This window comes from Arctopsyche grandis, chromosome 8, assembly GCF_051622035.1.
Source record: "Arctopsyche grandis isolate Sample6627 chromosome 8, ASM5162203v2, whole genome shotgun sequence".
NCBI lineage: Eukaryota > Metazoa > Arthropoda > Insecta > Trichoptera > Hydropsychidae > Arctopsyche > Arctopsyche grandis.
The window spans coordinates 27,588,839-27,603,108 of NC_135362.1; the positions used below are offsets into that span (position 1 = coordinate 27,588,839).

A 14,270-nucleotide genomic window follows, 5' to 3' on the forward strand; every position below is an offset into this window, starting at 1 on the left:
CCTCCGATTATTCGTTCAATAGATAAATACAGACGTTATATTTTTTTACTTTGGGCATATGATCTATAAGTGCGTTATAATTGAGACGTTACACATCACAATTGATAAATTACAAGTGAACAGAATAGGTGTAGTAGTAGTAACACTAAAGCCGCAGTTACACTAATGACGAGACTGGGCGTTTAGAACATTAGTACTCGTTTTTTTCTTCTGTGTGTATTTTCATTATTCAGTGCGTTCACGCACGAAACTAGGTGAGCGTTAATTAAGCGGAATGAATAAATAAATTAAAACAAAAAAAAAATGAACAACGACATATTAATTGTGATTATTTTTCGAGAGCAGGTGTCTGTTTGTCGGCATACAAATTCAAGACGAATGAATTCGTGCAAAAAGCAACGATCTGTGGTATAATATAATATATGTGCGATTACATACATACCGCAAAAAATATATATTATTATTATTGTAATAAATCGAAACGTTTGAAGATCGCTGTGCGCGACCGTTGTAAAGGCGACAATTCATGAAACGAGTTTTGATATTAATTTTACTGAAAAAAATTTTTTTTTTTTGGTGCGAATGACGAACACAAGACGAGTCGTTTATATGTACATATGTATATTCCTTGAGAACGTGATGACATCATCATCATCGCGATTCGGAGACATCCTCGCCTTAATGGCCCGCATCAGCTGTGGTGTGTTGAGAATTCTCTTATCGTGACGTGCCGAATTTTTGCACGCCATATGAATAATTTCCACAAATGAAAATGTGCTAATTAATGCCGCCAAAGGATTGAGCGACTTAAGCTCGGATATCTGTACGGGCGTTTAATTTTAAATACGTGTGTGTATTTCAATTGGGAAAAATGTAAAGCAGTCATGTGTCATCCATTCAAGGACATATTGAAATTATACACCCTGAAAAAAACAATTAGAAATAAACCCTTAGCAAACATCAAAAGTCTTGTCTGAATTTGATACTTAAAAAAACCTATAGATATCACAACCGAGTCTGAAAAACTCGACTTAGAACTCTAAAAGCTGGATATGCAGAAATAATACCAGGTGTGCATGTACATATGAATAGCAGATTGTGTTATTCTTGGAAAAAGTATAAAAAAATATCAAATATCGATTTTTTTTGTAAATATGTATGTACATTTACATAATATGGGATGAGGTTTAAAAAAGTTTAAAATTAGATACTCTTTGTAATACCAAAGTGGCCTAAATGCGCCACATACCCTAGAGCTGGCCCTGATCATGCCAAGAATGAATGAAGCACTTGACCGTATATGAACATATGTACAAACATACATGCTTTTTCTTTTTTGAAATTTAAATTTAAATAATATATAATGTGCATTTAAATTTTATATATATATATATATATATATATATATATATATATATATATATATATATATATATATATATATATATATATATATATATATTTACGAACTCAACTGGGCTATTTTACTATGTATTAAAAAAAAAGAAACTTTTTTTTCTTAACCGAAAACTTATATAAAATTCGTAATAATCAAGCGTATAAATAGTATTTATTTCATTAAATTTTACTGTTAAAACTTAGTCATGTAATGTTTGATTGAGATTGATTTAATCTTTTAATAAAAATATAATAATAAAATTCAAATATGTATTCATTATACATATTGATTGATTGGTCTTTTAAAATAATTTATTTCCTAAATGAAAAGTGCTATATATATATAATTCCAAGTTTTATTAAAAAGTATTTAAGTTAAATGTTAAAACGCAGTTGAACATTGTTTGATTGATTGATTTAAAAAAAATTCAACTGTTTATTATATAATAAATTATAAGACAAAACAATAAATTTAATAATCAAAACCGTAGATGGTAGTTTGAAAACCGCTGATTATAAATAATCATTAATAATTAATAAAATATTTTAAACATGATACGCAAAAGTCTAAGTCGAAAAATTCCATATATATATTATGTGTATGTGTATTTTGACTCATTCCATACAAAATCATTTTAATGTAGTAGAAAATCAATTAATTGGTCATTGTAATAAATATTGCTCAATATCAATTGATTCAATCCATTCAATAAAGAACGTGACATAAATCCCCCCTCCCAACACGTCCTCCACAGCTGAGTAGCTGTGGACTACTGACTCAAAGCTACATCAGCTGCGTGCTCACGCTAAACAGCTGATTGTCAAAATTAGTTCGCGCAATGGCCGCTAGTCGCACTGAACACATTAGGGTTGTCACACACACTTTCGGAATAAACATATTATTAAATAATTATTGTTTGTAACATTACCACGCTGTGAATTTTATTGCCAATCCACGTCTGCGGATCGTGGTCGTCTATCAAACGCCCAAACACGTATGCGATTCGTCATTTTTTTACGATCGTGTTTTCAGCATCGTGGGCTGCTCGGATAGAAGAGTATTCGCGATGTAAATTTTTGCGGCGTGGCCATCTTTTTACCTGATTTACCTGAGCTTGTTTGCGCACTCAGGTATGCAGTCGATGTGTTCAGCGGTGTGTCTCTCACTCACTCACTCTAGAGTCCATTGCCATTAACCATAAGCCAGTTTTAATGTTATGCAGACTGAAATAGCGGATACACGTCCAATTCTTTATACTTGAAGAAAAAAGTCTATTCCTGTGCCAGACGCTCTCCCACTCTTTCCTTACATCATATTCTCGGTATCCGTGTGCCCATTCCGCATTTTTCATCCATTACAACAAAACTTCGAATATTGAACGTATTATAAATTGCAACATCCTAACTACGGGGCTAACGCGACATAAATTATTTCGTTCACGGTTGATATGCGCCCTGAAATGCAACACAACAAACACGCAGATAGCGACTAAACATTGTACGGATGCAATTGTTTATGCAACATTTGACACGTTTATGGCCGTCCGTCCTATTGAACTGAGAATTTTTCTCAAATTTGAAACGCGTTGTTCTAATGAATGTCGGAGATGTTGTCATTGTTTCGTGTATGAGAGAGGCAACACGAATTTGCGACGATAACATGTGCCATTCGAAACCGGGAATTTTGATTACGCTTACCATTTATGTATATTGTATTGTAATGGACCCTGTAATCAGCACATTCGATATTTTCATATGATTCACGTACTGTCAAATGATAGCAACGTAAGCTGATCGAGCTGCATAAAAAATCGCGCATGTTAAATAAACCATTAAATAGTTCAATTCACAAAAATGTACGAAAAAAAGGAGTGCTAAATAGTTAACGAAATATCTACTCAATGATAATGCGAACATCGCAGCTACGGCTATGACACGTTTTATTAATAAACTTCTGGTTTTTACATCTGTTCAAATGTCTTCGCTACAAGTTTTTTTTCACCGTGGTTACATTTAAATATACACACGCAAAAAATGTATCAATTCAATTAAAACTACTTTTTTTCTCTAATTTTTCCTTATTAAATACGCGTACGCGTCCACGTCGTAAAAAATACGCACAAACGACAAATCAAATCGCTGTTCCTTTGTATTGGATCTACATATATACGACAAACATTTAGAAATCCATGGATAGTTGACAGAAGGTTTCACCATTTCAACATATGTATGTAACATACACATAAGCCATACATTGGTATGTACATAAGTCATAATAAAACGACGTGGTACGCGGATACGGTGATATAATACGTTCATATTTGATTATAATTGCACGTCAGTCGCACTGAAAGCGTTTTCCGTGAAAGAGGCGACTTGTGTGATAATTGGATAAATCAGGGGTAGGCAACCCTGTCGATAAGAGCAATAAGGGCCGAATTGATTATGCCATATCATGAAATGCTTCAAATAAAACTAGCAATTAAGTAATAATCAAAATATGTTTACACGCTTAAAACAAGAGTCTAAAATTCAATGCTAGATAAAGCAGTTTTGCGCTTATGAGTAATTTTTTGACATTCCCGACGATTTTGAGAACAATATGCAGTCAAACTTATTGAATTTAATGACAGTAAAAAATACGTATAAAAAAGTACGTGGAATTGCAGATGCCAAAAATTTACTAAAAGATGGTTTTGTCTATTATGCAAAACTATGCACATCCAATTAGTGTGCTGAATTGTTCATTTCTTTCAAATGTTCGGAAAAAGTGGGGTCGACCTGTGTTTCCTTGTTTACAAAAATAGAAAGAAATGTGTAAAACTTTAGGCAAAAGATAATAGGACAAGACGAACCCAAACAATGTGCCAAAGTTTCATGACAGTTCACCTTGCAACATGCAAAGGTATGCTTGCAACAATCGACAAATTTGAACTAGCCAAATTTGTGAGAGACGGGAGGGGGAATGCCAATTTAACTAGAACTGTCACAAATTGCCAAAAAACAATCAAGACGATCAAGCGGGATCTCAAATCCATAACCTCTCTACTGGTAAACAATCGCTTATTTTTTCCAATTTTTATATTTTTAATAATAATAGAACTGTATATGATTCACAGTCGATAATATAACACAATTAAAGCAAGATTTTAATCTTACGTAGACGTTTATTTAAAACTCAGTAAAAGTAGTGTAAAATAGTTAAATGCGTCTTATAATCGTAAAAATGCATCAATAAACAAAGAAAATGGTACGTGGCCTTATTGTGAATATACCAGACCATTCATTTACAACTTCCGGAAGTTATAGTAATCAATAGTGGAGTAATTAATTCTGCATCAACGGCGAAATGAATGGAACAGAAGTCGATATTTTGTGCAGAAATTTATTTATTTATAGCAAACTGCTAATGAATATATAACAAAAGAAAAACTAAAATTATAACTATAACCTAATATATAATTTTACTATTAGATTCGCCATGTTCAAGATATTTATATTACAAATATTGAGTGACTAGCCGGGTAAAATAACTAGTATAACATAATTAACAAAAATATAATCAGTAACCATAACATAATATTGTATATTGCCAAACATTGTATTTATTAAACTTATATAATTAAATGCAGATATTAACGATTTGTATGTATCTCTGATAAGCAATAATTCATTTCCATATAATAAAGTTTCTATGCGGTCTGTCACTATAATTATTCCCGACATTTAAAAATTAGCGTGCGTAAAATCGATGCATGTAAATAAAATATTAATCTAATATATAATACCGAAAGAGACTTTGTAAGAAGTATCTATGACGACGATTCGATTTTTTTCGATTCAAATAAATTTAATTAAAAAACAAATGAATATTTACTATTAGATTCGCCATGTTCAAGCTGATTATATCTACTAACACACTTGTGAAGAGTCTCGGTGATAACAACAAAATGTCTAAACCGATTACCAGATTAAACACAGATTACCTAAACATAATCTGCTTTAGATCGTCGACTTTAGAGTCTTTAATTAATTTTATGTATTAGATGTGTTATGAGTAGAGATAGGACCGGAAGCGCATCGTCTATTGTTCCATTATTGTAAATGCTTTGTAAAAAAGGTTCGGCAAACCTTTAACAATGCATTTACAACATGTGAACAATGAACAGCGCGCTCTGAGTCCGCTCTTTAGTGATTTAGTGATAGGCTGAAGGGGCCGTGTATTGTTCAAAGGTTGTAAATGCATTGTGAAAGGTTTGCCGAACAATGGATAGCACTGTGACTATCCTACCTCTAGTGATTACATCAAAATGTCTATACCCTTCAGGTATAAACACAGATTACCTAAACATAATCTGCTTTAGGTCATCGACTTTAGAGAGTCTTTAATTCATATTATATATTAGATGTATTATGAGCATTTATAAGAATTGTAAATATGTTTTTGAGCTCTTTTTCCTATTACGCTGTACATATTAACATTATAATAATATAATACTATGATTACTAACAAAATTAAATTAAAATTGTAAAATAGAAAATGATCAGTAGATCAGTAGCTATTAAAATAGATATAAGATGTAATTGTGAACATAATTTAGTAATTATTATTAGTCACCGGCCTCAGAAGGTGCTGCGTATTGTTCAAAGGTTGTAAATGCATTGTTAAAGGTTTGCCGAACCTTTTTTACAATGGAACAATGGATAGCACTGTGACTATCCTACCTCTAATTATTATATTACAAATACGAAGCGAAGCCGGGTAAAACAACTAGTATAACATAATTAACAAAAATATGTATACTGCCAAACGTTGTATTTATTAAACTTACATAATTAAATGCAGATATCAACGATTTTTATGCAGTTTGTTACTATTTTTATTTCTGACATTTAAAACTAAGCGTGCGTTTTTTTTAAATATTAGAAAAGGTTGTTCATCAGTGTATCATACGAAGCACCGAGCAGTGAGCCGGCACCAAGATAAAGAAGTTAATTAATTCGAAACCTGAAGGGAAAACTATCGTAAAGCTGCAATACGACATGTGATGCGATGCGAAAAAATTTCTAACGAAATTAACGAATCGAGAAATTAATTAAAAAATAAATAAATTCATTAGTGTACATCTCGGTGTGGGCGCACGTTTATAGCCCCGGCCATGTGTTTATGTCAGAATCAGCTGATTGCGAGAGGCCTGCTGAGGAACAGTCAGTAGAGGCGCAACAGCGTCATGGGTAACACGTTGCGCGTGCTGTCCCTCTCGCACTCGCACACCGGGCCCATATAGCTCGCTCTCTCGCACTCGCACTACGCCTACTAGATACAACGCACTGTGGGCAATTGCAAAACGTACTAATTAAACAATATTTATTTTCATACACGAAGATATACGTTAATAAGCACTGTGCGATTTCGCACCACGTGGCTACCAGCTCGCCCATACACACACACACTCACATAACGAGCTCTTCGATATAACGAGCGATTCTCGGAAGGATGCAATATTTTTTTTATTATAAAACGCTAATCGTACGGGTTCGGGCATGATGATTCCACCATACAAATTACAGTTAGTATCCATCATTTGTTGCGCTTTATGCAGGAACGATTCTTCACAGCGTCAAAGTACACAACAATTAAAAGTAATTAAAAAGGCAACAACGAGTTCCTCCCCTACTTTTTTGTAATTAATTCAGACTTTGCGTGCTGATTTCGAGTGCAATGCACGTGCGCACATCCGATCTAAAAATGCATAATTAATCGTGTGCACCTATGAAAGTGTGCAATTAATTATTGTAATTTTATACATGCTCTTTTACACACATGAGAAAGGATTGTATTGTATGCAATTTATTATTTTTATATTCTTTTTTTTTTCTATAAAACTAGAATATGCGTATTATATATTCTAAATGAACGAAGCGCGCAGTAGAGATAAGTTCACATTTACATGTATATCTTATTGTCGGTAATTTGGAGTCGGTTCAAAAAAAAAAAAACTCCGATTCTATACTTCCGGATTGTTTGTTAGCTTCGAACGAATCCCTGGATGTTTTCGATTTCAGGAAAGCGAAAATTCGTTAATGTGTAAATACGCTTACGTACATTTCTGCGTATATAGAAGTAAGCGGTGATATGTTTGTCTTATGATAAAATAGCTTATTCTGCTAATGAAACGTATCAAATTTTGGCCCGATCGCAAATACCTATGCCGAGGCGAAAATGCAACGTTTGTTCGATTCCATCTGACATGTAATGTCTCGGGGTCCAAATATTTCAGGGGTCACAATGATGGGCGATAAAATGGAAATTTGGTAAATAATCAACGGAATGACGCGCATACGGAATTGAATCTTCAATGCGGCGGAAATTCATGAGAGAAAGTTTGACAATTTCAGGATAGGCTCTGCTGCGGGATTGAGGCTTTCATGGTATGGGGTTTCGGTTGAGTTTCCCATGGGCGAGAGGCCCCTGAAGTTATGGGGGCCCCCGCATTCAGATTAGACGCGGCCCGTCGTAACCTGAGGCCTCTCGCCGTCTCGGCTTGCTCTTTTGCAGTTTTTATTATTATTTTTTATTAACCTTATGCAGACCTCGGGTTGGTAAAGGGCGCCTATGCGCTGAATTTCCGTCGGAACATATGCGCCAGTTGACTTTTTCAATTGAGACCATCTTTTCGTGGCAATTAGTGAATTTGCTGGGGCCCCACACCACCCAAAGATCGCTATCTGCGAGCAGGCAATGCGAAAAAAATTATGTGAAATTCTCTAGCCCGCATGCAAGTAATAAAAATTAAAATAAATACATATATCTTGGTGCAGTTTTAATCGTGCACTACCGTGTGCCAAGCATTTCCAACGATTGGGTGCGGGAAACGTGGAATTTGCGTCAACATCTACATTTCAAGCGAATTGCTGACTTGAATCGGTAAATTTAATACAATTTTACAATTTACGCTTCATTTTTAAACACCAATCGATACAATAGAATACTAAAAATATAATAATGCAAAAAAATATATCAAAACTATACAAATCGATGCCTTTTAGTGTTTACATCAGTTCAAAAGTAGAAAACATCACCGACTCACGCACAGGTCATTGAAATTTGAACAGAAAACCATTAAAAACATAATATCAACAAACTTTATATAATATTTTCTAATTCTTCTATTCCAATTAATTCACTTATTATGAACATTTATAATACATTTTACGTAACGACTAATTCGGCCGACGGTTGAAACATTTACCATTAATGGTAAAATTATTCATAAAAATGCCGGTTTTGATGCAATTCTAAAAAGTGACAAATTACAGATATCGCTTTATAACCATCAGTATCAAAATCAACGACGATTTCATTACAGAGCTGACACGTGTAACTTTCGCTTACACGTCCACCCATCGCGCTAATCGACATGCGACTAGTTTGGATCGGTAATATTGTGAAATGTAATTAAGTTACACATATCCAAATTTACATATCGAAACTTCAAAACCGACGGATCATTGTGACGTTGCTATTCTAAAAAAGTGATCTTTTTCAAAATTGATATTAGTCGCACGAAAAAATTTAAACCATATGTATGCATATAGACACGGCAAAACTTAATGTAATTGTACTTCAAATACGCAACAGAATTGAATATTACACCAGATGAATTATAGATATTGAATTTTACACATTGAATGAATAATATCTCAGAGTTTTTGTTCTATAAGTGTGCATTTTAATTATAAAACATTTAGATTGAATATTCACATAAGTGTCGCATATCGCTTTGAAATACCATTTCGATTAGGTTACACTCATAATATGACGATATGTTCGGTGTAAATGTATAAAAAGCTGAATTGATCGAGTGTTTATATGTTAATTATTATAAAACGATTTGGGATTTTAATGATTTTTATAATGGGTGTTGAAATTTTGAGAGTATTTCAGTTGCATTTTGCTTTCGCACGTTTTCAAACCGAAAAATATTTTTAAAAAAGTAAGAAATCCGAGTAAATATATCATCATTAAAATACACATCAATACTAAAAAGAGTATTTTTAAACATTCACGAACGGAGACGTGTAGGTAAACTTAAATAATCGGCCAGAGGCGAAAACGACACGCGGCGACGCGAAACACGCGGATTTTTCATAAATACACTCACTAGAATAACGTTTTAAAATTTCTACAACGACAGAACTGACCTCCAGCATCCAGGAGGCGACAATAGTCCTCATGTTGACGGTGATCTCCTTCTGGACGGTTCCGAAATACGACGCAGGTCTGACGTGTCTCTCCTCCAGCTTGAGCATGTTCTCCAGCACTCTGTCCTGGAGGAGAGCTGGATCGACCAGAGCCCTCCTGACAGGCCTCTCCCTGGTAGTAGTCCTGGATCCATTGGTGGTGTTGGTGCTGCTCTCCAGTTCACAGCTGTTAACAACTTCGTTGCAGCGAAGGTCCATATCGCCACTCCGGAATCGAGTTTTTTAATATATCCCCGATTTTGATTATAACAAAATGCACATTCGTGTTCGCACTACAGCCCGCGATTCATATATGCCAATAATGAATGATATAAAATGTATTTATATAAATATACACTCGTGTGTATATATTTATATATATATATATTATGTGTGTGAAATAATTCTAATTATTTAAGTCGATTATTATTATTTAATAATTGGTATATACACATGTTTTTATATATAATGTTATTATATATGTGTGTATTTTTTTAATATTTAATATTTTTAAGCGTATTGTTGTTCCCCCAGCATATCAGTGCTGCGTTACCGACGAACGAGCAGAGACTTATTCGAAAAATGAAGTTGAGTTTCATTTTACTTCACCCCACCACCGATTCCGAACACTCGCCAGGACCGACTCAGCCACATGCATGCATACATACATACATACGAGCAAGAACTTCTGACATAGCAATATATACGTACATACTCGATTATCCGGCTGTATACAGAGTAATTTGAATCATTTAATTTTTTATATAATTTTTTTCAATTTTTTCAATGTAATTTAGGTGAGTGTTTTGGTGTTTGATCAGCTTCTACTGCATCTTCTTGTTTATTGATAATAAAATTTAAGTCTGAATTAGTCTTTATATATATATATATATATATATATATATATATATATATATATATATATATATATATATATATATATATATATATATTTATATTAAGCAACTGGTATATATTTCATATTACGTATATAATATAATCGTAATAGTAATCGCAAATTGATATTGTATGATATGTACTACATACATACACATGAACTATGTTTATAGTATTTGGTTCTGAATACAGAACCAAATGTATTCAGAACCGTAGTTTTACAGTAGTTATCAAATATATACATACATACGTATTATAAATAGAGATCCTTTTTTTTCAATTTTAGCGCTTTCATTTTCATTCAATTGAATAAATAGGCGTTTCAACTTAAGCATATATTTCTTTAAGACATAATTTTCGAAATAATTTATAATCTTATTATAATTATGGAAAAATAAATATTTAATTTTAGTAAATGAGTTTTGTTGCAAGCCGTTGAATCAAGTCTGCAATAGAAAGATGATTCTAAACTTATCTTATTTTTTATCTAATTTTAATAACATGTTTTCGTCGTTTGCTATGAGTATTTTAACGCTGAATCCCTATTTAATTCTGCGAAATTATTATAACAACTATGTAGGAGACAGTGGTGGATCATCCCAAAGGCGCAATAGGTGTCGCCAAGGGCTTCTGATCCACGTAGGGCCCCAATAAAACCGTGAAAAATATAATAAATTGTTTAAATTTCGAAGTTTTTTCAAATTGAGTGTCTTATCTTTGAATAGCATTATTTATTTGGAGGAGATGGGGGCCCAAAATCGAACCGCACCTAGGGCTCCAAATCGAGTTGATCCAAATTATTAATCTACTGATTTTATTTGTAGATTAATTCTTACGAGATCAATTAAATTTCGAAAGAATTTTCCAACGAAAGTATTCTCAACGAAATATCGAAGAGGTATTTTCCGAGAGAAGTATCGAAGACGTGTTGGTGTTAAAAATATCTATAATACAGCTGAGAACTACTGCAGTCTGTCTATAGCTATACCCTCAGACCTTCTGCAACGAATCTTCCGGTCACGAAATATTTTAATGTCGATAAAAATATCTCCAAGAACCTAACGCAGTCCAAATGCGCTGTAATATTCCGCAAAGGACCTTTCGCAAGGAAGCATCTTCCATTTTTATTACAATAACTTTTTCAAAGTCTCGGTCAGTCCACAAGAGCTATATAATCGAATCGGAAAAACTCTGACATCATACATAATTTAGCAATACCTTTACGACCACGACTTTCTGCGCAAATCAGGAAGTCTTCCGACGCACTTTTATGGGAAGACGCTCTATTTGGCAACACCAATAGACAACGGTGAATCGCTGAAGATAGACTGCTCTAGTCCAGACACCCACGTGGCAAATAAAATTTTCACGTACGACCCAAAGCGGCCCCCTCGTCTGTGGAACGTATTAAAAATACTGATGCTGTACGGTGCATCAGCCAACAGTAGGAGTACCTGATATACATACATATCTTCCTGGTGAATTCCAACAGAATCCACAGAGGATTTAGAAGACGATGATGACGAAGAAGAAGAAGAAAAAAAACACATTTGGAACTCTGTTGTATGAAACTGCTAAATATTTATTATACTCGCACCTACTCGTAGGATCATTCAAAAGTGTCTGTCGCTTATATTATAGTATGACTAACATCGGGAGTTTATTTTGGTACTTACTAAATAGCCATGGGAAATCTTTCGGTTTCCCACGTGGAAGATATTTATACAGTGCGGTTAGTATTTTTTTTTTTAAATAATAACATCACTGTACTGATTTTGTGACCTCGTCGGATTCGAGTTCGTTGTCAGTAATCGTTTGATAAATAAACATTGATACCTCGGTGATGTAAATTATGCGTATGCGTATGTAATTAAAACTGGAATCAATGTTTGGAATTATGTATGAATCATATGGTATGGTTAATGTAAGAGAGCAATGGAGTAATTAGCGCCCCCACAGGTCATTGCTCAGTTTTTTTTTGTATGTTCATAGTATGCCTAGTACCTACTAATTTGTATTTGCAACAAGATAGATTACTGTTTAATTAAATTTAGAAACGTTTGTTATTGATTTAACAAAAATTTGCTATTTCATACTAGAAATTACGATTGACCAACGTATAGCACGTGTCGTCAACAGATGTTAATTTTTAATAAGTTTTTTCTGTTAACTATTGGAGTCAAAGTGGGTTTTATTATTTTGAAACCTTTCTTTCACTTTTTGCATTTTTCTTACCTGAGCAGAGCCTTTCTCCGAAAAGGTGGCCCTGAGACGTGATAAAGACAAAGAAAAAAATACACAGATTTTTACTCCACTTTTAGGTAGTACATTTTTCGACCGTTTCCAAGTAATAATTTATTTGCAACATCGAATTTATCGATTTTAGGACAGACAGAGTTGCAAAATGGCACGAGATTATCAACTCTTCGCCCGCAACGGAATGTTGTATGGAATGCAGTATGAAAATTTGGACTTTGAGAATACAATGCTCACTATATACTCAATAGTAAGCATAATAAAATAAATTTCGTAATAAAATACCACCATTGAATGAAATTATATGACGACGAAAGTGTATTGAGCAATTAAAAAAAAAAAGTTGAAAGCCCCTGCATTTAAAAATAAATCATTTAATAAAATATAATGATTGAAAAAAATGTAAATGCTTCTATCGAACGGTAAAACAATTACATATTTCAAAAATGCGTTTTAAAAAAATTAAAACAAAATCATTTAAAACCCCTGACTTGTATTGATATACTTTTGAATTTAAATTAGTACATAAAATGCTTAAAATTTTGATTATTATTTAATGTTAGTAAATGATCGTCATATTTGTCAATACTCTTGTATACATAGACAGACGCCTATACTAATTATGAAAAAAATAATTAAAATAGGATTTTCTTTATCGGAAAATTTCCAATTTTCCAAATTTCTACGCCAAAGACATTCACTGTGAAAGTTCGATGGGATGAACTTATTTCAAAACAAAAATTGACCCGTAAGTGTTCATTAACGCTTGAATTACCATATATGGAAATTGCCGACTTTTTCAACGGGATCTCCCCGTTCGTCGCAGTTTCTCCCGTTTTGCTCCGTTTCTGGTTGACTCAAATCGCATTAAAATATTCAGAAGCACCGACGACCACCTGGCAGATCCAAACTCAAATAAATAACGTGTAAATTAAATTAAAAAACAGTGATTATATAAGAATACGCATTGAATAGGTGAAGAATCTCGAAGGTACGCGCATGCCATTTCGTCGGATCGGCAGATGTGATTTGAAAAATTGAATAAAATTAATGATTTCGAGAGCAGATGTAAACGAATGAACTTTAAAATTGTCAAATACGGCATATTCGATAAGGTCAATGCTTTAAATTAGCCAAGTTTGAAAATCCGTTTATGAAAAGACGTCATACTTAATTAGCGTCTCTGCATGTATAGGTACAATATAAGTGTTCGGAAACATCATACGAAATTTTAACAAATGTTTATTAAGTGTTTTAAATTATTTTGAATTTAATTAGAGGATACACCTTTAGATACAACCCTTCCGCTTTTCATCGCGAATTTTAAACGAAATAATTTCCTCAAATTAAAATTAATAACAGAACACGAAAAATTTTGACATAGTATTTGACTACTTATATTTTTAAATCAATATCTAAATTTAATGTTAAACAACTTATTTGATAATTAAATATTTTTGTTTTATTTTTAATAA

General features: G+C 33.1%; 1 protein-coding gene across 1 annotated transcript in view; it reads right to left on the minus strand.

Annotated features, from left to right (window-relative positions):
* CycD (cyclin D) overlaps positions 1-10,215 on the minus strand; it is a 67,894-nt gene extending 57,679 nt beyond the window's left edge. The window contains exon 1 of the mRNA XM_077436454.1: positions 9,604-10,215. Coding sequence (XP_077292580.1) covers positions 9,604-9,861 — 258 coding nt within the window. The 5' untranslated portion in view covers positions 9,862-10,215. The remainder of the gene's footprint in view (positions 1-9,603) is intronic.
* Positions 10,216-14,270: the final 4,055 nt, after the last annotated feature.